This window comes from Trichoplusia ni, chromosome 6 (genome assembly GCF_003590095.1).
Source record: "Trichoplusia ni isolate ovarian cell line Hi5 chromosome 6, tn1, whole genome shotgun sequence".
NCBI classification, from domain to species: Eukaryota; Metazoa; Arthropoda; class Insecta; order Lepidoptera; family Noctuidae; genus Trichoplusia; species Trichoplusia ni.
The window spans coordinates 12,399,983-12,424,041 of record NC_039483.1 but is presented as its reverse complement, the minus strand read 5'-3'; the positions used below and the strand labels follow the sequence as shown (position 1 = coordinate 12,424,041).

Genomic DNA, 24,059 nt, shown 5'->3' with positions numbered 1-24,059 from the left:
CGTTACAGGCAGTCAAAAAAAAGGCAATAAGTAAAAAAATAATTACACGTATTGTTGTAATCTTTATCGAGTTTAAGCCTAAAAACAAACTATTATATAATAAACAAGAACCATGAATTATAACACGCCAAGCCTCTTGCCAAGCTATAAGAATGACAAAACAAAGAATATTACTATTTTTACAAGATATTCAAAAACAAACAAAAAAAATAATAATAATGTGATAGCAAGGTATGCGCTACGTACTGGTACTAAATAAATTTTACCTTCCGATTAATGTAATTTGTTAAACATAAAAATGTTAAGAGGATTATTCCAAATATTTAAAGCGTAAATCCTTTTGCCTAAGTCATTTTTTAATTTAATTACTGGTCTGTTGGTGCTTTGGACCAGACCCACTCTGTTGCATAAACAATTCATAGACTATAATATTAGGTGTCAACACTGTGTAGAAAATCAATAATGTTGCCATGAATTAAAAACATTTGCTGTTACAATTTTTAACGCATTGTTTTGGTACAACAAGGATGTATTTTCAATGGCAAATGTGAGATGTTGATAGGAGATTTACACAGATGTTTGTAACAAGAGCATTTGCAATTAAATACTTTAATGGTGATTGCTAATAAAGTCTTCGTGACGTTTTGTGACGCAGTCGCCCGTCTACAATTTTTGTAAACACGCTTGTCGAATACACAAATTCTATACGAATAGTTGAATAGGCTATTTATTGCGGAAGTAATGGCTTCCTAAATTTTAATTGCAGACATTATTTTATTACGGATAATTAAAATCAAATATGACGATATGTCTTGTTTTTCGCACGAATCGGGCGCGCTATGTTAATAATTGTGTCATCCGGCGTATTCCCTTCGATATTTAATGCAGCGTCCTGTAAAAGCGCTACAAAGAACTATCCTGAAAAATATTGTTTGTGTCTTAGAAAATTTGTTTCTATTTATGAATAACCCTGTATTCAATACAATGAACCAGTGAATTTATGTTTTCATTGAATGAAATGGACGGTAGAATGATGACTTTCGGTAGGTTTTAGTGGATCTGAGATATTAGAATTTAGTTATTGTCATGGATGATGCCGGCGGCACGAATTCAGTGAAGAATAAAATGAAGGGTAAGCAAGAAGAGGAAGAGGATTCCGAGGAGGAAGTCCTCGACAGTGAGGACGATGACGAAACCATCGCGAGAATACAGCGGGCTCACTTCGCCCAGACAGCAGCTATGAACGCTCGGAGGCGCGCTGCTCCTCGGCCCAGGCCGATGAGCCACAAGAGGAAAATGGAAGCTGTGAAAAACTTTCACGATTTCACCAAGAAACTCAAAAAAGACACAGGTATTACAATACGAAGCTTAGTTGGTAACAACATCTTAGAATTAAGTGACTTTACAAGTGATGATAGTAAGACAGAAAGTGATGGTCTTTCAGAGGAGGAATTCGTAGTTGACCCTAATGCAGTACAAGAGCTAAATGAAGAAAATGAGAGTTACATTGACCCCGAGACTGGTGACATAGTGGAGGCGAAAAGAGAGTCACAAATAAGCCAAGCACCTCCTGTTGAACCTCCTACATGTCCGGAGCCCGTTGTCAAACAAGAACCAGAACAAGTACAAGAGGAAGAACCTAAGACTCTTTCAATAAGTGATATCATTAATGACGGTGACTTAGACAACAAGAATGTGGAGATCTCGGAAGTGGAAGAGAGTGAGTTGTGCCCAGAGAAGACAGCTGAGGAATTGTTAGACATTAAACAGGAAGATAGTAGTCAAGACTTTGATATTACGGAGAAACTAAAAGAAATGGGCGAGATTAGTGTAAAGCCAATTAAAAAGGAAGATGACAGTGGGGAGTCTTCTAAGGATGAGGAAAAGAAACATGAAGGGGATGACGAGGTAAGCATTGACATGTTCTAGGTTAAATAACTATCTAAACAGTAAACAAAGCATTTATAAAGAACGCCCAGTAACACTATTCTTAGAATTTAATGTAATGATTGAGGTCAGTTGTAAAACTGAACATAAAAGCAAAGTTACCATAATTCGGTTGAAAAGATATATTATGCATTGAGTGTATTATAAACAGTACGTTTGGTAATAACTTTTACTATTGAACAGACTTTTGATCTCTTGCCAATACTGGAATGAATATAGGAAACATGATCTCTACTGTTTATCTAGTATTATGTGGTAATTCAACTAAATTGTCATTGCCAAGATTAATCCAATTCATAAATGGAAAAGGTAATGTTATCATAATATTGTCATGTTTACATAACAAAATATTGCTGCTCTAGTCTCTTACTAGTATTTCACAATGTAAATGATTTTACATTATTGAAGATACAAATATTGTACAATAATGCTTTATAATGATTTGATTCTTAAAGATAAGTGAAAAAAATAGTTATCTGCCTATTTGTAGGTTTTTATAACAAATAAGAGTCATGTTTGCAGTGGCACTCATATACTTAGTGACCATAATACATGTTTAAAGTTTGATATGGTCATTTAAAGCATTATGTTATTAAATCTCTTCACTTAGTATGTTATTATGATGCGGTTTATGGGATTGTTAGTAGATTGATTAGAAACATTTTTAATCTAATTTAGTATGAATGACACAATGAATAAGTGAAATTTTTAGCCTTGCCATTAAGATAAACCATAAGAATATGTAATGCTGTAATATGTAATGATTGTTGTATTACCAGAAACTGGCTAGTCTGTTTATATTAAAATCCAAAAACACAGTACACATAGGTATTAAATTTTTGCAAAAGCTGACAAACTTTAATATATTGTCTGAGAAAAGGAGTGAAAGGAGAACAATAACAATCTAACTGTATCAATCAAAGATATGTTTATTAGAAACTACATTTTATTCTCAAAATGAAAGAATCATACATTATCATGCCATAAATTGTGACAAAATATATCTTCATCATCTTGTACCATTTACACCTAGGGCAATCAAATCTTAGTTTAGGCTATATTGAACCAATGCAGGTCAGAGACCACTTACATGCTTTCACAACTGTCTGTCCTATGCTTATATGAGCACAATCCTTCAGCACATTAAATAATTGAGAATAAATGTCTGCATTACAGAAGAAATCTCTCAATACAAATGCTCTTAATGTGCGGCGGAACATCAGAGAAGTCATGGATGAGAAAAACCTGGATGCCTCAACACTGGCTGCCCAGAGGCAGGAGTCGGAGAGATTGGCCAGAGTTCAGGAACAACAAAGAATCATCAGAGAGGTAATATATTTGCATGTAAATATTTATGTGTTCAAGTCTATACAAAGATCTACTACATATTGCTATCATTTGTTTAGTCAATTTCAATCTTACCAAAACATACCAAACAATAGGCCCAAATTCCATTTGAGTTCTGGAGTTTAGTTAGTAAGTTGTTTCAATTTTGTTTTTTTGGAATGTCTCAATACTCTGTTGAGACCCCTATATAGGTTGGGAAGACTACACAAAGGAAGTGTAACTTCTAAACATCAAATCAGTTTCTTCATTCTCTTTGTTACATGTATACAATATTAAAGGATAAGATATACTGTAATTAAAGATGTATAGAACAGTGTTACTATATATTGTTGTTAATGAGATAATAATGATGACTTAGTTTATATAAACTATTAGAGCAAGAGCCCGTGAACCCCAGACCTTCGTTATTTTATAAAAGCTGAAAGTTTGTCAGCGCATACTCCCAACACAGGTAAGAACGATGGACCATTATGAAGTTTGGGTTATAGTGGCTTAGGCAGGTAAACGGTACTAAAGGTGTGTAAAATACCGATCTAAATTCGTCAAATAATAAAGTGCGATTTTTTGATATTATCTTCAGAATATTATTAAAAATCACGTTATTCATTGCCAGACACTTAACATCGTGGCAACCCCTTGCCAGACACCCTTAATGTTCATGAAATTATAGTTTAACTTACGTTATAGTATAAAAGCTGATTTTTATAAATAATACTTGGGTAATAAGTAGATGATGTTTCCTCATTAGCCAGACATTTTTTATAGTTCCAACCCCTTGCCAGACAAGCATGTAGGGTAGCTGTAGGAGCGAGCGCGAGGCAGTATGTATATGAGTGAGTGCGAGTGAGATGCGTTTGTATTGTTTAGTATTTAATACATGCTTACATCAACTAAAACAATAATATGTGCTATCTTCAATTATTATTAATTAAATATTCGTTATAAATGATAAGAATAATATTAATTATGAATTATGAATGACTCATGCAAATAAACTTTTTGGCGCAGATTTATGTAAATTTTAAAAACATCTTAAGGAAAGACATTCGATGCTACAATTACCTTAAATTGTTAAAAATTTTAATTTATTTTATCAAAAACAGGTTTAAAAAAAAAGCCAAAAAATAAAATATTTTTCAAAAATTTAATTAAAAATAGGTTAATGATGCTACAAGTTATTACTGAGGATAAAAAAATAAATTGATGACATTACATATTATTATAGAGTATAAAAGACAATATTAATTTATTCATATTGAAGGGTATAGAGGCTATTAGTTGTTTTCTAGAGCGCGCGTGGTGTTAAGCTCAGTATTTACTTCAAAATGCCAAGTTGTTCAATAGCGATTTGTAAAAATATAAGTGGAATTATTGAATCCTATGGAATAAACACTATTATGAAAATATATATTTTGTTTTGTATTTAATAAAATTAGGTCCTTTTCAGATATGGCGAGACCAGGGAAATAGGGATTAATTTATATATGGAGAATATTATAGATTCCAGTTTAAATTTAATAGGTACTCATACCTAAGATAGGTCAACTATACAAAATAAAGTAGTGCATCAAAGCTACGCTAAGGCGGTACGAAGTTCGCCGGGTCAGCTAGTCATACTATAAAATATTATTTGTCACTACTTTTTTTTGCAAATAACACAAATTAATGTTTCACCTATGATTTGTTTTTATAATACAAAATCACTTTAATTTAAAAAGTCACATAAACAAATTGTAAAAATATAATCTACGTATCATGCTATATTATATTATTTTAGCTGATGTAAACATGTACTGAGTACTAAACAATACATGCGCAGTAGAAATAACAACTGCGCAGTGAGGGATCGCGGTAGACTTAACTCGCCATCTCACTCGCACTCACTCATATACATACTGCCTCGCGCTCGCTCCTACAGCTACCCTACATGCTTGTCTGGCAAGGGGTTGGAACTATAAAAAATGTCTGGCTAATGAGGAAACATCATCTACTTATTACCCAAGTATTATTTATAAAAATCAGCTTTTATACTATAACGTAAGTTAAACTATAATTTCATGAACATTAAGGGTGTCTGGCAAGGGGTTGCCACGATGTTAAGTGTCTGGCAATGAATAACGTGATTTTTAATAATATTCTGAAGATAATATCAAAAAATCGCACTTTATTATTTGACGAATTTAGATCGGTATTTTACACACCTTTAGTACCGTTTACCTGCCTAAGCCACTATAACCCAAACTTCATAATGGTCCATCGTTCTTACCTGTGTTGGGAGTATGCGCTGACAAACTTTCAGCTTTTATAAAATAACGAAGGTCTGGGGTTCACGGGCTCTTAGACCATATAAGCTTTTATGATTAATAGATTTATGAGAGTCCCTATGTAGACTACTTGTGTTGATAGATTAGTACAGCAGCATTTAATATTTACTCTTGTTTATATACTTTAATGATCATGGTTACAGGTACAAAGACAAATAGCAATTAATAGACAAAACAAAATTCACCAGAAAACATTATCATTACTGCAAGGAGGGTCATCAATATTAAAGAAATCCCTTCCTGGGCAGAAGCTGAAGTATGTATACAATAATAAAAATAAACTTTTATGTCTACCTCCATAAGATTTCTAAATGGTATTGTTATTTTCTAGCTTGCCAAACACAGTTTTAGTAAAATTACCATCAGGTGAAACCAAAAAGACAGTAAAGGCAAGTCAGATTGAAGTTACAAAGTTGCCAAAGCCCACAACATCTGGCGCGCAAAAGCCTGGGAAACCTGATCAGAAGGCTGACAAAAAAGAGGTTTGTATCCAAATATGCAAGTTGACATGAACAATGAAATTTTCTATCAGATGTTGATTTTTATACTATACCTTTATTTAATCAAGTTTACTATAATTTAGATATGATGTATTTCTGTAAAGGCTTTTAAGTTTAACACTGCATTTTAATGTGTAGGTTGTAGAAATTGTTGATAGCAGCAGTGGTGAGGAGTCTTCGTCTTCTTCATCTGATTCTGATGATTGCATAATGCTGTCAGATTCAGAAGTGCCGCCTAGTCCTGAAGCCGAAGAGGATCCTGGTAACTCAGGTAATTAGAAACTATTTATAATTTACTATATTTTAACTAACCTGTCTTAAGTCAAATGAGGCAGACAGATAGCAAGTGTGACGCATAATTTAACATTTTTACGAAAATTAAAGTTCAACATTTCAAAGCCGCCACTAAGCTGTCTATTGTAAGTTACTTTATATACATATTTATCAAAATTACTTTTCATATTTTTATTTTATAAACAAAGTTAATATATTTTTTTTATGTGACAAATCAACTTTCCGTCAAAGTTAGTATTCTAACAAATATTTGTTATCAAATTTTAGGTCTCCATGTCAATGATGCATATAACATCCCAGACGAACAAGGCCGTGTATTAATCAATATTGGTCACCCAGAAAATGAGGAGGACATATTCTTAGCGCCACAGATCGCTAGGGTTATTAAACCGCATCAGGTAAAACTTTTTAAAACATTTTTAATTTAAAGCTGTGAAGTCAACTCAAAGTCAACACTTTTTCTAAATATATCGGTACGCCTTCATTAAATTCCTGGTGTTACTTGAATACAAATATCCCGTATTATATTGGTCAGTATTCTACTTAAATAAATCAACATATTTTACACGTAAACGTCATATCCTTTGTTTTCAGATTGGTGGCGTAAGATTCCTGTTCGATAATATAATTGAATCGGTTGAGAGATTCTCGAATTCGACAGGTTTCGGATGTATATTAGCACATTCTATGGGCCTCGGCAAGACGTTACAAATAGTATGTTTCTGTGATATATTCCTTCGGCACACGACATCTAAGACTGTTTTGTGTATCATGCCAATCAATACACTGCAGAATTGGGTAAGTAGTTCGACATTTATGTATTTTTTACCTATTTTGAAAGTGAAATTGAAAAATTTTATCCAACATTTATATTCGATTTTACACAGTGACCGTCAAGGAAGATTTATTTTGCTTGATTTCTAACCACAGTCACGTTTCAAAGATTTTTACTTACCTGATGTAATTTATATTTTATAATAAATATTGATTCATAATATTGATTTAGAGTAGGTAGGTACAGTAAACTTGACGTCTAAGGGTTAAGCCTTGTTCAGACGAGGCAAGTTTCGTGTGAGTGAAACACATTATAGAATCGCGCAGACATGGTATCAAAAGTGATACCATAAAAGGCATCATTGCCGGCAATGAGTCATAACTTTCGTGATATTACAGCCTAAATGAGCTTTTATACTACTTGAACAATGTCATTATAATAAAAAAAATATTAATATTCCAGGTGGCAGAATTCAACATGTGGTTGCCAGTGGACGCGAGCACCAGTCCTCTGTCGGCTCATGGTGAAGTGCGACCGAGGAACTTCCCAATCTACGTGCTCAATGACAGTCACAAAACATTACAAATGCGAGCGAAAGTTGTCAAAGTATGTTGGTTGATACTGATACATTTTATTGAAGTACATTTACAAATTTTGGGTTCAAATTCTCACTTTATATTTAAATTGATTTTACATATCTATTTATTATTTATAATTTATGAGTGGTAGTAATGGTATCAGTCTGGTTTAACTTCTATTTATTTATTTTAACTTATATGTAAAATTGTGGTACATAAGGTGGATTTAATGACGCTATTCTTGAATTTTCTAAAATTACTATTTATATGCATTTCAAAGAAGTCTTTGCATTAAATTATTAGATATTTGCGAAAACATTGTTTCGCTATTTTTGTTACTGTTGCCCGAGGATAACTACCTATGCAATTTCCGTTTGTGACTAGAATCTTTGGTCATTTATAGGATTGGACTACATCGGGAGGAGTTCTTATGATAGGATATGAATTATACCGACTTCTAAGTATGAAAAAAGATAAGAAACCTCGTAAGAAAAAGAAAGCGGATCTCAAGTTGGAGGCTGAGAGAGAAAAAGAGGAGAAAAAAGCAGAAGCAGCAAATGATGATACACAGGTAACAAGTATTTGCCACAACTAATTAGAAAGAAATTAAATCCACTCACTGGACATTAGCAAACATTGGGGGCAAAAAAAAATATCAATGAATACCATATACTGGGCTAAATGCTTAATCATAAAAGCCTAAACAAAATTTCATGTCTTTAATAATTGTTTCAAATCCTAAATTCTTACAGAGAGTGTTAACAATTGCTTAGTTCATAATTAACTCCTTCATTAATTTGACACACTAGATAGATTTTTGTTTGTAATATTATTTTGCCATGAAAGTTGTCAAATAGTCAAATACCGAATAGCAATCAAAGTAATCTACCTCGTTGATTCTTCTCCATAGGAATCATCTGGGAGAATAAAGCCTAAGAAGGCAAACAAAAATAATACTAACATTTAAACTGTTTTATTTCAAGATATCTGAAGATTCGAAACTAGATAAAGAGGACGGAGACAGTCAAGCCAAGTTGGATGACGAAATAAAGAGGGAGGAGAAAAAAGAGGATGTACCTAATCCTAATGATGAAGACAAAAAGCTGTTAGATGGTAAATAACTTAGTACTCGCTGCTTTTAAATGTATCTTACATGCTATAATTAGCAGTAGGTGATTCAACTATGATGATGACAAAGTATATTTATCTCGGATTTCATTCTGGCTCTTGAAGCTGGTGTTTGTCAATTGTAAGTTACACTATTTCAAGACCAATCGAAGAACAAGCTGATCGCTGTTTCTATCGTTACTGCTCTGCATAGTAACAAAGAGACTTAGAAAATACCTTGCTTATACAGTAAAACCTATATACATTCTACATTAGACGGCAATAAACTGAATTATAGTAATATGATGGATGTGTATGTGTGAAGGTATGAGAAGCTAATTTGTGTTCTACTTTCAGAAATGTACGAGGCATTGGTTAAGCCTGGTCCCGATTTGGTAATTTGTGACGAAGGTCATCGCATTAAGAACTCGCATTCAAATATATCATATGCTTTAAAGCAAATGAGAACAAAACGGAGAGTTGTATTGACTGGTAAGTTTGCAACAACCCATATCTGTAACAAGTTAAAACATAAAAAAATAAGAAGCCTCCTACCTAAACAAAACCGCTTCCTAATCGGTTCAACCGTATAAGAGCTACGGTGCCACAGAAAGACAGACAAAAAACACGCCAACACATAAACATAGACAAGTTACATTACTCCGAGCTCTAAATCTGATGGAATCCGTAATACGCATTTATTTAACAGTTAGGTCAAACGTGGCTTGTTTCTCGTTCAAAAAAGAATATCAGTCATTCATTAAAATAAGCGCTTTTAATAACTGTTCTTTCTCAGGAGGTCTTATTGCATTCTGTATATTGTATTTTTTTTTCAGGGTATCCCCTACAAAATAATTTGCTGGAGTACTGGTGTATGGTGGACTTCGTTCGTCCGAACTATCTCGGTAGCAAAACTGAGTTTTGTAATATGTTTGAGAGGCCGATACAGAATGGACAGTGTATAGACTCGACGCCCCAAGATATAAGGCTCATGAGATACAGAGCTCACGTATTACATTCACTTCTCGTCGGTTTCGTACAAAGGTAGAGTTATTTTAAATTCTTTCGGATTTTTAAAGTAGATCGGATTTCAATTTATTTCTGTACCAAATGCTATAAACATCGACTGAGATTTCAGCTGCCAATGTGTTACAGGCAGGTAGTAGTCTTCCACGTCTAGCATAGATTGTGTATACGTATTTTTGTTGTATGTCCTTTTCTATTGCATAATCCTTTCATCCTGGCCCGTGTCCCGTTTTATTAAGGGTTGGGGCAATATGTTTTTTTACTTCCATTCTCTTTGGTCAGTCGTCGCCATGACAAATTTCCTTTTCCTTCATCTTTTCACACACTCCGTCGTACGTCACACAATCATACTTGTATAAAAAATAACTAATATGTAAAATGTTTTTAGGCGGTCGCACGCGGTTTTACAATCAACGTTACCGCAAAAGGAAGAATACGTTCTTCTAGTACGTATGACGCCGTTACAACGAAAACTGTACGATAGGTTTATGAACGAAGTAGTCCGCTCTACATCAGTGCCAAATCCTTTGAAAGCTTTCGCGATTTGTTGTAAGGTAAGGTATCATACAGTACTTAAGTAACTTTTATGAGCCAAGTTCGTTCGGGTTTATTAAATTTAACGTAATGTTTTTTGTTTAGATTTGGAATCACCCTGATGTTTTATACAACTTCCTTAAAAAGCGTAGTGAAGTTAATGCAGCTATAGAGGAAGATTTGGATCTAGAGGAAATAGGAGGAGTCACAAAAGCTGGCCGCGCGCGGAACAATAAGGGACGTCAGACACGTGCAACTAAACCCCGCGTAAGTAATATTTAAAACGGGGATTTATTGGTGGTAAAGTGTGGTATTCAGTTTCTAATTTAATAAATATTTTAGGGCGCAGCGAAAAAGCCAGCAGCAACCATACCGCCTAATACAACTACTGGTCCAATGCCGCCTCGACCGGATTCGAATATGTACGGCAACGCACCGTACCCACCTAATACTCCATACGGCCCGTCACAAAACATGTTTAGACCAGACCAACCTTCTGGATCTTATCCACCTTATCATAATTATCAAAATGCAGGACCTGGTTACTACCCGCCCAATCAAGGGTACAACCAAAACTACGAGGGTAATTACTACCAACAGCAACCTCCTTATGGTAACAATTATCCCGGGCAATTTCCCCAAAACATGCCTCCGGAAGCAGGCCAAAGTTATAACCAGAATTATTGGGGTAATGGAAATTACTATGGTAATAGTGGATACTACAACAATTCGCAGTATCAGCAGAATAACCAACCACCGCAACAAGATTTTAGAGCGAATCCGCCTCCAGAGTATAATAATTCTCAGCATTCGCAACATTCACAGCATTCGCAACATTCGCAGCATTACCCACCGAACTATAATGCGCCTCAATCTGACCAGCCGTATCCTGGCAACGCAATGCAACCCTACTCAAATAATCAAGAAGGTTACACTGGTAATCCACAAAGACCACCATATCCCGGCTATCATAATCAGCCTGGTTATTCAGAGTACAACGCGAACACGCCGAGCTCAAGCTCGTACCCTAATACGCCAGGATCTCAAGGCTACCCCAACCAACCTTATCCTCCACCTTACTCAGCAAGCACTTCATCGTTCGGTAGTAATTCATCGTCTTACAATCAGTATGAAAATCAGCCTCCCAATTATCCAGGTTTTACCAACAATATGCCTCCCAACCAAGTCTCCAACACTAATGTGCCAAATCAACCTGCTATTAAAAATGAACCGAACCCGGTTCCTAGCGCGTACTCATCTGCTGAAGTTAAGTCGGAACCGACTATACCACCATCGCAAAACCCCACTGCTGTGCCATATAATAATCCTGCTTATGGATATCCACCTAATACTTCCTCTTACCCTGAACAACAAGAAAGCACCTCAAATAATAACTTTCCATGTTCTTTTCCTAATTTCCCATCACATCTTGAAACTAAAACGCCTTTGGGCAGCGCTAGCTCTGGCAGCCCAGTAACATCGTGGCCAATCACTGAAATCAAGACTGAACTCGATAAACTCAAAGCCGAAGAGAAAACTGAGATGAAATCAGAATCGGACGGAGAAGTCAAAATAGAAGACTTGGATACAAAGAAGATTGTAAAAGATGAAAAGAAAATTAACAAAAACCAACCACTTACACTTAAAGATCAAAAATCAGAATCAAATAAGAAGAAAGATAAAACAGATGGTCAGAAAAGTGATGGCTCTGAATCCGAAGACGAGGCTCAGAAAGGTAAGGGCAAGAAGGGAAAAGGCAAGGATAGTAAAAAGACGAAAAGTAAAAGTAAAGGATCAAAAGCTAAAGGACGGAGTGATAGGAAATCGTCTAAAGAGAAAAACAACGAAGACTCGGAATCGGAAGAGAGTGAAAAAGAAGAGAAAATGAATAGGGAAGAGGAACTAGCTATGGTTAAGAAAGCAGAGGAAATGACGTACGACTGGGCAGCTGAGTTACTAAAAGATTACATTCCTGGGATTATCGAAAATTCAGCCAAAATGGAATTGTTCTTCTACATATTGAATGAAAGTATAAAGCTTGGAGATAGATTGCTACTATTTAGTCAAAGTTTATTTACCTTGAATCTTATCGAAGACTTTCTAGAAAAGAATTACATACCTGGTACTAATTGCCTTTGGGAACGAAATACGAACTACTATCGTAAGTAATGTCTTAATCGCTCCTCTTATTGTAAAAAAAATAACAGTAATTAAAAAATATCGTTATATTACAGGTCTCGATGGATCAACACATGCGTTGGAACGAGAAAAGCTTATAAACGAGTTCAATGCAAATCCACACATCTATTTGTTCCTTGTGTCAACTCGGGCCGGGTCTCTCGGTATCAACCTGGTTGGTGCAAACCGTGTCATAGTGTTCGACGCCAGTTGGAACCCTTGCCACGACACGCAAGCTGTCTGTCGTGTTTATAGGTAAGGATAAAATAAAACGTGTCCCCAAAAAGATATAAGAATAAATTTTAAACGTAAATTTAATGAGTGGGCTACTAAAGGCATTAGAATAAGCAGAGACAAGATGTACAGTCTGTATGAGGAGAGGTCGTTTAATGTTGATCCCCATTTCCATAAACATGTAAGAAATTACTCTTAAATTTTTAAAAGGGTCTGTTTAGCGGCTAAATCAAATTTCATCAGTAGGCAGATTGGCAATTCTGATAATAAAATTAAAACAGTATGGAAGATTATCAACTCCGAAACTGGGAATGGTAAACAAAGGGATACTGATCTTTCTTTAAAAATTAATAGTAAAATAATTTCTAATAGCACAGAAGTGGCTAACGCTTTTGAAGACTTTTTCTCAAACATCCCTGTAGAGGTTACACAATCACTACCCTCGTGTCCTTTGAAAGCGGAATGCATACTTAAAAAATTCGTCAATAGAAGTATTCCAAATTTTAGTTTTACTCATGTATCTCCTTCGCTTGTTAAAAAATCATTTAATGCAATTAAAATGAAGACCACAGAAGATTTATGGGGGATATCTGTCAAAGTAATAGACTCAATAATTGACAGTATTGCCCCAATTCTTGCAAAGATTTTTAACGACTGTGTGGATTGTGGCACTTTTCCTGATTTGATGAAACACAGTAAAGTCATTCCTGTTTTTAAATCTGGTTGCAAGAATGATCCCTCCAATTATAGACCAGTCTCGGTACTTCCAGCAGTTAGTAAAATATTTGAGAGAATAGTCCTTGATCAACTGATGTCACATTTTGAAAAACATAAAATTTTCCACGAACGTCAATTTGGCTTCACCAAAGGAAGGTCGACGACCGACGCCGCGGCCCAGTTAGTGTCTCACATTTTAGGAGCTTGGGAGGGATCACAGGATGCTCTAGGAATTTTCTGTGACCTCTCCAAAGCTTTTGATTGCGTTGATCATAATACTCTAATCCTGAAATTAAAGCACTATGGATTACGAGGACAATCCTTACAACTGGTATTGTCACATTTATCATCTAGACGGCAAAAAGTAGGAGTGAACGGAGCAACTTCATCCGGGTCCGTGGTAAGAATGGGCGTGCCGCAGGGTTCGATTTTAGGCCCCTTTCTTTTTCTGGCTTATATAAATGACCTCCCGTTTATGATGGCCAATTTAACCGACATGATTTTGTTCGCGGATGATACCTCTCTCATTTTTAAAGTTGACAGGAAAGCTCTAGACGTCACTAACATAAATAATATTCTCAATTTATTATCGGATTGGTTTGCAACTAATAATCTACTTCTAAACGCGTCCAAAACTAAATGCCTAAAGTTCTCAGTTCCAAATGTTCGGTCTCAATCAGATTTAAACGTAATGTTAGACGATAAAAAACTCGAATTGGTCAATGAAACGGTTTTTCTAGGCATAACAATAGACTCTAAGTTGCACTGGGTGCTCACATCTCAGCTCTGTCTCGAAGGCTAAGCTCGGCTGCTTTTGCGGTCCGAAGCATAAGACAGCTTACTGATGTTCCCACGGCTAAGTTAGTTTATCACGCGTACTTCCATAGTATTACGTCATACGGGATTTTACTGTGGGGATCAGCCGCCGATATTGATTCCATTTTCATTCTACAGAAACGCGCGATAAGAGCAATCTACTGCATGGGCCCGCGAGAATCCTAAAGAGAAACTTTTAAAGACATTAAAATTCTAAGGCTTCCGTCGGTTTATATTATGGAGAATATGATGTACGTTCGAAAAAACCTAAATAATTTCAATGTAAACAGTGATTTCCATAATTTAAATACGAGAAATAAACTTGCAGTTCCAAGATTTAGGTTATCTAAAACCAATACTAAATCGTTCCTAGGGAATTCTATTCGTTTTTATAATAAATTTTTAAGTTTACCTTTTAGCAAGTTCAAAATGACCGTGAAATCGATGCTGATTAATAAAGCTTATTATAAAATTAGTGATTATGTAGATGATAAGCGCGCTTGGGGTTAGTATTGTCTCGGTACATGTGGCCTCCCTGGTGGTCGACTAGATCAATTTTGTCTCACTTGCTACTATTAGTTTCCACGTCTTCATTCCTCAAGGTTTTAACATGCCTTGACATTCATGTTAAGGATTTCATTAGGACTACATATTATTTGATGTATGTAAAATATTCATTTTGCTTTTTTTTTTCGCCTTTGCCTTGTAAATGCATCAACAATGTAAACCCCAGTAGAATTTACCTTTTTTCCATTGTTGGATTTATTATTATTTTTTTATCATTTTACCATTTTACGCTGTTCTTGCATAAACATAATATTTGTAAAAATTATATTGTATACATTTACTTTTAAAAAGGGTAACTTATGGAGTTTCTTGCCGGTTCTTCTCCATAAGAGTGACACTTTGGAACCGCGCAACTGGAGCCATCACTTTAACGTTTTGAAAGTGCCTGGAAAACGGCCTACTTGAAATAAAAACTTTTGATTTTGATTTTGATACGAACACTTCTTGAAACTTAGCCGTGTTCAAGACCAATACTGCTCAGGAAAGTTTTGTGTCTGTCTGTCTCTACATTTCACTTGACAAAGACGAGGACAACCTGATACGATACGGCGATTTGCCAAGTGTCAGTATAAAACACGGTTGTTTTTCTTTATTTTTGACCAATATAACTACGGTTTTGCTTGCATTTGTTATTGAAGTATGAAGTTTCATACAAATCTTGCGTAACCACTCTACTGGTAAAAATATAGTTTTAAATCTTAGCATTATACCTAATTCTTTTATTATTTTTGGTTAGGTATGGACAAAGAAAACCTTGCTTCGTATATCGATTTGTAATGGATTGTTGTTTGGAAAAGAAGATTTACGATCGTCAGATCAATAAACAAGGTATGGCTGACCGCGTCGTCGACGAGTGTAATCCCGACGCCGTACTCTCCATGAAGGAAATCACCAATCTTTGTTTTGACAATGATGAAAAGGTAAGAATTACAAGATATTTTTAAGTTAATATGGCTACTTAATTAATGTGTGTAATTAAGTAACTGGAACCATGTCCTGATATCCGATTGAGACGTAATATTGCTTATTATATGTACAAGATCTATACAAAATCTATATCAAAAATATACTTTTGAGTTCCAATGGTTTATTTTTATAACGAAATTTTCCTTTTAGGAATCCGAGATAAAAGATCTTTCGGAACATAAGGATAAGTACATAGATGTGTTAATGCAAGGAGTTATATCTCAACACGGGCGGATGCTTAGCAAGGAACCTTTCCAACACGAGTCCTTGTTAGTCGATAGAAAGGAGAAGAAGCTATCTAGTGCTGAAAAGAGACTCGCTCAAAGAGGGTGAGTTTTATTCTAAACTTAAGATGATGACTTACTTTTTAGTTTAATTCATTATACCATACCAATCGATCATGCACTGTATCTGGCAAGAAGCTTTAATCTTCAAGATTAATGATGCGCTGGGTTCAACCTGAAGCGGGTCATATACTTGCCAACCTGTGTCATATCATTGAATATTCTTTAGCAATAGCTTACGTGTTCATGCGTTCCTGCACTCCTTAGGATCGGATTGTACGATGTCCCAAAAATATGAAATTCACCTACAAAACATATTCGATTGCTGGATTCGATCGAAAGCCAGAGAGATATATATGTGACATTAAAACATAATCTTTGTAATGTTGTCGTGCAGTTATGAGCTGGAGAAGAAGGCGGCGCTGGCCCCGAAGCCGGCGGCGGCGTACCGCACGGTGCGCACGGCGGACGGCAGCCTCGTGCAGCGCCCCGTGGCCTCCGTGCGCCCCATGCAGCACGGCGCGCGCTGGATCCCCGCCGACGTGTGGCGCCGCCAGGGCATGACTGCGCAGGAGATGACGCTGCCGCTAGGTACCTATACTACACAACTACTACTCCCGCAGTCAGGAATTTAATCCTTGTGTCGCGGGGGGATTGACAACCATTCAAATCACATGCACAATGACACCCAGACTCAGAAAAAGCATTTGTGGATCACACAAATGCTTGTCCTACGCGGGGATCGAACCCGCGACACGTCCCGCAACTACAGTTACTTACACCCTATACGTGATTCAAACAGATTGCCACCGGTGTTAAGGTCGCCATTGGGCATTGTTAATGTATCAGAAGTAAAAATAAATACCCTTTAGCTTCACACTGTGATGTGATGCTGATGCATGGCTCTGCCTCAAAATCAAAATCAAAAAGTTTTTATTTCAAATAGGCCGTATCTCAGGCACTTTTAAAACGTTATATTACTGACTCTAGTTGCACGGTTCCAAAGTGTCATTCTTATGGAGAAGAACCGGCAAGAAACTCCATAAGTTACTCTTTTCAAAATAAAATTTTACAGTAGCATTTTACATTAAAATGAATGTCTGCAAGAACAGCGTAAATTAGCAAAACAAGTATCAAATAGCAAAATGTTAATGATTTTCTATAAAAACTGACCTCCAGAGAAGAAAAATAAAATAACGTTACAATGAAGTAAGTTTTGCTGAGGTTTACACTGTTGATACATATACAAAGCACATTTCACAAAAAAAAAAAGGAAAACAATAATAATTTAATGATAATTTTACATAATCTAAATATGTAGTCCTAATCAAATCCTTAACAGGAATGTCAAGGCATGTCATAGCTTCTATGAATAGAGCTGTGGCTAAACTAATAGTAGATAACAAGGAAAATAAGATAATGATCTAGTAGACCGCCAGGGAGACCACATGTACAGAGATAATACTAAGTCCACGCGCGTTTATCATTTATATAATCACTAATTTTATAGTACGCTTTCTTTACCAGCATAGATTTAACGGTATTTTTAAACTTGTTTAATGGTAAACTGGTTATAGTATCTGGCAATTTATTATAAAATCGAATAGAATTCCCTAGGAAAGATTTGGCGTTTGTTTTGGATAACCTAAATCTTGGAAATATACTTATTTTTATTTCTCGTATTTATGTTATGGAAATCACTATTTACTACGCCTCATTATTAGCTACCGATAACCGCTAGCACGTTTATTTGAGTTTAAATAATCGCTCAGTTTGCGCGGGGTCCTATTATAATGAGCCATTTATCCTCGGTCACGTTCTTCAATGCCGAGGTAGACGTCACTTCCGAACGGAATAGTATTTTTTAATACCTTGCCAACGAAAAACCTGTAAAAAATAAAATTGATAATGTTTAATGTTCAACAGATGTGGTGATACCTACAAACTCAGCCGAGAAGACCAACATAGTATTGAAAGCAGGCCAGCGAGTAATGGTCTTAAAATCGCCGAAGGGTATATACATGCAGCTAGAGTCTGGTAAAATTATCGCTATCAAGACCTCTTTCAAAGGCCTTGGACAAAAATCTGGGGATAATAAAGACAACAGTCCAATAGGGAAAAAAGGTAAAATATTGTTATGTTAAAAGGTTAAAATAGTCTAGAATTTTATATTAAATAATAATTTTATAATTTAAATAGTCTAGAAATTTACAGTTTCTAATAATATTTATTTTAGTTTTAGGTAGTCGAACGTCGGTAACAAATATACCAGGATCGCTAAAGAATAATTCGGCCATTACGATCACATCCAAAACGGGCCCTCGGCCCGGTTTCCATAGAGTAATAAGGCCTTCAATGTTAGGTCAAAACAAGATGTCCAGACCCCTGATACCTGGACAGAAGATTTCTGATATTAGAAATCGATTAGGAGAACTTAGATCATATTCAGCTATGCGGCCGAAATCTCCTCTTCAAAATAGATTATTACGACCGAGCCTACCTGGATCAGTAAGTATAACGAAAATTCCGAGGGATCCCAAAAAGTCTGATACTGATGGCAATGAATCTAGTTCTGCTAGTACTACTAAATTGGAAACAAATTCCGAGGAAGATACTCAGGTGTTAGATAGTGATGAAGAAGATGACAAAAAACAGCAGAAACCAAAACCATCAAACGTTTTAGAACTAGATGCGAGTAAAACTGATACTCCTGAACCGCCTACTACTGCGGAAGCAGAAAATCCTCCAAGCACAGGAATGGATAAAGAATCGAAGTCTGAACCAGAACCCTTAGTCTTAACAACAGATGAGAAATTGCCCTCTGAGGATGCTTTAGAAAATAAGCCTACAGAAGACAAATTTATGGAGCAATCAAGCATACTAGATATGAACAGATTTGATTTATCAGAGTCGAGCCGATCTGCAGAGGCAGTCGAAAGAAAGATAAACCCCTTAAAAAACTACAGGCATCAACGACCGAGTGGCCGCGTATCACTAGAATCCAGTCTCAGTCAACTAGAAAGAACGGCTAGCGTATTGAACAAAGAGGGAATGCCGGACTTCCGTAAGAATTTAGACGACATAACTCAGTCGTACTCACCAACAGGCGAAGAAAGACCTGGCACTAAACCTAGAAAGCGACGGTCGCCTACGAAACCCGACGGCACACCGGAGCCGCAGCCCATGTCCGTGCCCGGGGCGTCGCCCTCTGCTGGTCCTGCCCCCGGCTTGTCCCCCGGGCCCACAGCCGCGCCCAGCCTGGCGGGCCCCGCCACCCTGACGGGCCCCGCCAGCCTGGCCGGCCCGCCCGGCCCCGGCATGTCGCACAGCGTGTCCAGCCTGCTGGGGCCCGCCTCGATGCCGCGCCCGCGCAAGTCCGAGCCTGCGCTGCAGCCCGGCATGCCCAGCACCATATCTCCTAGCATGCCCTCCAGTATGCCCAGCAGCATGCCTCCCAGTATGTCCGCCAACCCTATGGACGCCTCTCTCGTGCACCCGCGCCTAATGGGCCGGCCAGGACCTCACGAGCCCCCGCACGCGCATTCTGGACATATGAAATCATCTCCCGGGATGCCTCTCAGCATGAGCCATCCTGCCATGATGAGCGGTGGCACGGCGGTTCCCGCTGACATTAGCAAGTCTATGGCGCACGGGCATATGCCCGGCGGCCCTCCCGTGCCTCCCGGGCCGCCCGGACAAATGTATCCCACCGGAAATGCACCGCCGGAGGGACCTTATGCCCCTCAGTTTCCAGGTAAAGACAATAGATACCGTAGATTGTGGTAGTCGTAGGTAGTTGTGAAGTGCTGCTAATGATGACGGTTGTGTGCGCAGGCTACAACATGGGCTACGGCGCGTACGGGGCGCCGTACTACGGCGGTTACGGCGGCGGCGGCTACTACGGGTACGGCGGCGGCGCGGGCGCGGTGCCGCCGTACGCGGGCGCGCCGCCGGCCCCCGCCTACGCGCCGGAGGGCTACCTGCCCCCCAACCCGCAGTGGTAGGCGCGGTTTGACTGTTAACATTTTGTGCAAATCCCGGTGTGTCTCTGTTCAGTGTTAAGATTGATGGTCGCGACGACCGAGTGATGCTCTGTAACTTGACTCACTTTCCGTCGAGTGAGTAGCATGGCTTTAAATTTTCATAATCATTAATTTTCCTGCTCAGCTCGTTTAGCCCCGCCGGAATATTTATATTTTTCCGATAATATTTATTTTTATTTTATATCTCTACGTGTATTCCGATGTAATTGTAGCTGTCTCCAGTAAACTTTTGTATAATTGATGTGTCCAAATATAGGTATTATTTTTCGATCATTTAAATTATATGTTTGATTATTTAAATTATAAACTTGAGTGAAATATTTTAGGTTGCAAAAGTATCATTAAATTAAAATACCACGCATAAGATGTAATTCGTTTAGTACCCCGGCATTTTACATTTCGGGGAATAAGAAGTTCATGCTCGTTTTGTGGTAATAAAACTATATATTTCTAACTGTGTAACAAATAAGTTCCACTTGTAAAATTGTTTGGTAAAATGTCATGTTATTAGCTATACCAGATGAATGTTTTTTTTGCAAACCAATATTTTAGATGAATGAAGTTTTTGGAAACTGTGTTTTAAAAGAATTTTAATCCAAAATATAGTTCATTTTTATTAACGTTTTCATGGTATTGTAAATAATTTTAATTTATACAAAATAATAAGTAAGACGGTAGCGTTCAGGACTTTTTGATTTTTTTTATTAACATGACATGAGTTACATTTTATGAGTACTTACTATGGTGTAAAATATAATCTTCTTAGTAGAACTGCGATCAATGGTCAAGTATTGAAGGTGCGTTACATGAAGTGTATCGATGAAACTGATGTCCCCCTTGTCTGTTGTCGGGGCGTATCGATCAAAACTTGATATTTGTTGAAATACTCCTTTAGTGTAATTCATACTTAACTTTTTTAAATTCAGTTTTGTGGGTCTGGTGATATTAAAATTAACTATTTGGTGCAGCTGTGCTAACCTTCCTCGATACAACAATCGATTGTAACGCGTGCAATCTTCCCATTGCGATTGCTAAGACTTTTCAAATGGATATTAAACTATTATTATTGTTATGAATGCGTAAAAAGTTTTGAATTTTTCCAACTTAATAACTCAATGAGCGTAGAATTTTCAAGTACATATTCAATCCCACTACTAGTTAAGTGTGTCGGTTGTCAGTAAGTCCTTCTATTACTGTGGCTATGGATCGATTAATGGATGTGATATGTTGCTACATAGTCGTAAGTCGAATATAGCTTGTACGGAGTATTTATCAATCGTAATTATAGATAGGCGCCCTTAGTATCTTAGAAACTTTAGTTTCTCACTTAACCTACAGGTCCGTGATATGTTTTTACATAGTAGTTATGTATGCAAATGCTATATGCATAGAGAACTATTTATCTAATTTTTAATGTGTTTTAACGATAAGATCTGATTGCGAAAATCGTTGTAATAATAATTGTAATCTTACATTTCTATTTTTTCTCCGGTGTGTTTTTGGATACGAAGCTTATTTCATTTTCACTGCATTGTCTAACTTTGCTGTGAGTGTAATTACATTCTTTGTTAATGTAATATCTGGACAAAGTCTGTTTATTTACATTAACGTACTACGTATGTATTTATTGTTTAACTGAAGGTATTCTATTAAACGCATTAAACATCTGTCTTGATATACGTTGTCCTCTCATTAGCAGTATTATTTGTCGCTTGTGTATATGGTCTTAAGAGATTAAAAGTGTTAGGGTAAGTTATTAATAAGGTTCTTGAATAAATAATGCGGTTTATGTATTTAAGGCTAGGTATGTCCACTGATAGTATTTACTAGCACATCATCGTAGTAGGAATTTGCCTAAAGTGACTACGTAGTTGGTGGCTACAAACAAATTAAGACTTGATATTGTTTTTACTATTATTTTTGTATATTACTACGTTAGAAGCCCTTGAACACACCAGAGGATTGTATAGAGATACTGCCGTGTATTATTTTATAATAGGTCTTCAATCTTTTTATGTATGTTGTCCTGTGTACAAATAGCATTCGAAATTATAATTCGAAGTGATACAATAGTAACATTGCATTTTAAATTGGTCAAATAGTATTGTACCGGCGATATCTAATAAAGAAATCAGTAAACAATTTGTGGCTTTTATTAAATTTTCCGTTTTCCATTAGATTTTATAATGAGTTATAACTTAACAATAAGTTCGTCGCATTGTAAAAGTGATGAAACTTGATAGGACGTAATAGCTGTCTCACCCGACCTTGCATCTACACTTTAAGTAACAAAAAATGTTTTGCCCAATAAAGGTTATTGTGAAAAAGTCAATCTATTTTACGGCGCAAGCGATTCGTGTTGCGTGGCCAGCTTTTTTAAGTCAATAATCACCTCCTGCTGGTCATTATAGATCATCTCAAGTGTTTGTAGATATCGTTATGTGTAAGTCCTTGGATTATTCAATTTGTATACTACGACGTATTATAATTACATGGTACTACGTCAACGGAAGATGTACACGAGCTGAATACCTAACATAGTATGTTTATTATGTTTAATTGGTCACGAAGCGAGTTACATCTCAATATTGTTACAAAGAACTACATATTTAGATATCTTCGTTGATGTATCAATCTAAGGAGCGATTTATACTTAGTTAAATTTTCGTTGCCTAGGAAGTAGAAGAAAAATGGTAAAAAACATATTTTAATATTAGCTTCGTTAGGAATAATGCCTTGTTGATGAACCTTTTCTTTAAAGCATTCCTATTACACACAACATGATATGATCAGTGTCACTAAGAAAAAGATTTTGTCAATATCTCCGTAACATTGACGGTCATTTTATAAATTATCGACAACTAAAACAAGATCATCAGTTTCGTAAACTAATTTACCGAGGACAATTTTATTGTAAAACAACTGAGTTTTCTATCTAAGTGCAAGGTATCTGATAATAGGTTTTTAATGATCTGAATTTAGTTCTTCGATTTAGTCATGATTTTTTTCACTTAAGTGGGTCTTACACAATAAGCTTTGAGAATTGAGAGAATGAACATTCGGGAATCCCAAACGTCTACTTACGAAGTTACGCATGTATGTTTCATAGATGAAACATCCTACTTAATTAAATCCACAAAAAGCTACTAGCGTCTTACATCGTTCTTTACTCATTTATGAGATTGGCTTGCCTTCCTATTGACATCTCAATAGTGAATAGGTCATCGTACCGATTTCTGTTGTGCATACTGCGAGTTTGATACTCGTCACTTCATTTGGCTTATTGTTTAGTGTACAACTATAGAAAAAGAGTTTAGAAGTCAAATACTATTCCATCATGCATGGATGTTATTTTTTGCGTAACAAACAATAAAAATATCCTGAAATCTAATCCTTAACATAACCTGAAATAAAAATATCCATTCAAGAGGAAAATGTACTTTATTAGATAGTTATTTTATAAAGATGGATACAACGAGTCGTCGTTACTTATAGGAACAAAACTTATACAAATAGGTAATACCTGCTTCGATTGATGTCATCTATCTATAAATCCAGTTTAAACTCACGTTTGCGCTCGTTTTTGTATGGTTATTGTTTCACCTGAGCTAAGCATTATAATATTAGGAACAGTTCAATAATAAAGATGATGATTTACAAGAGGAACAATAACAGTACATGCAAAGCTATATTCTAAAGAGTGTTGAGAGCATTCACTCGAGTATTATGTTCCTAGGTTTAGAACATAATAGGGGGCAATGGCCATGGACTTACCATTGAACTATTTGTATAGGTGACGAATTGTAAGGTGAACCGTTACTG

At 36.4% G+C, this 24,059-nt stretch overlaps 1 protein-coding gene across 1 annotated transcript; it reads left to right on the top strand.

The window, feature by feature from the left end:
- The first annotated feature begins 550 nt into the window (after positions 1–550).
- Positions 551–20,198, top strand: LOC113495168. The gene is made up of 23 exons (XM_026873776.1): positions 551–1,351; positions 1,445–1,908; positions 3,124–3,276; positions 5,762–5,874; positions 5,950–6,100; positions 6,257–6,389; positions 6,680–6,810; positions 7,007–7,210; positions 7,650–7,793; positions 8,169–8,336; positions 8,749–8,878; positions 9,230–9,364; positions 9,709–9,916; positions 10,287–10,452; positions 10,538–10,699; positions 10,775–12,593; positions 12,667–12,865; positions 15,681–15,864; positions 16,061–16,239; positions 16,592–16,785; positions 18,121–18,318; positions 18,431–19,948; positions 20,029–20,198. The coding sequence occupies exons 1-23, from the start codon at positions 1,087–1,089 to the stop codon at positions 20,196–20,198; spliced, it is 7,188 nt and encodes a 2,395-aa protein (XP_026729577.1). The 5' UTR covers positions 551–1,086.
- Positions 20,199–24,059: the final 3,861 nt, after the last annotated feature.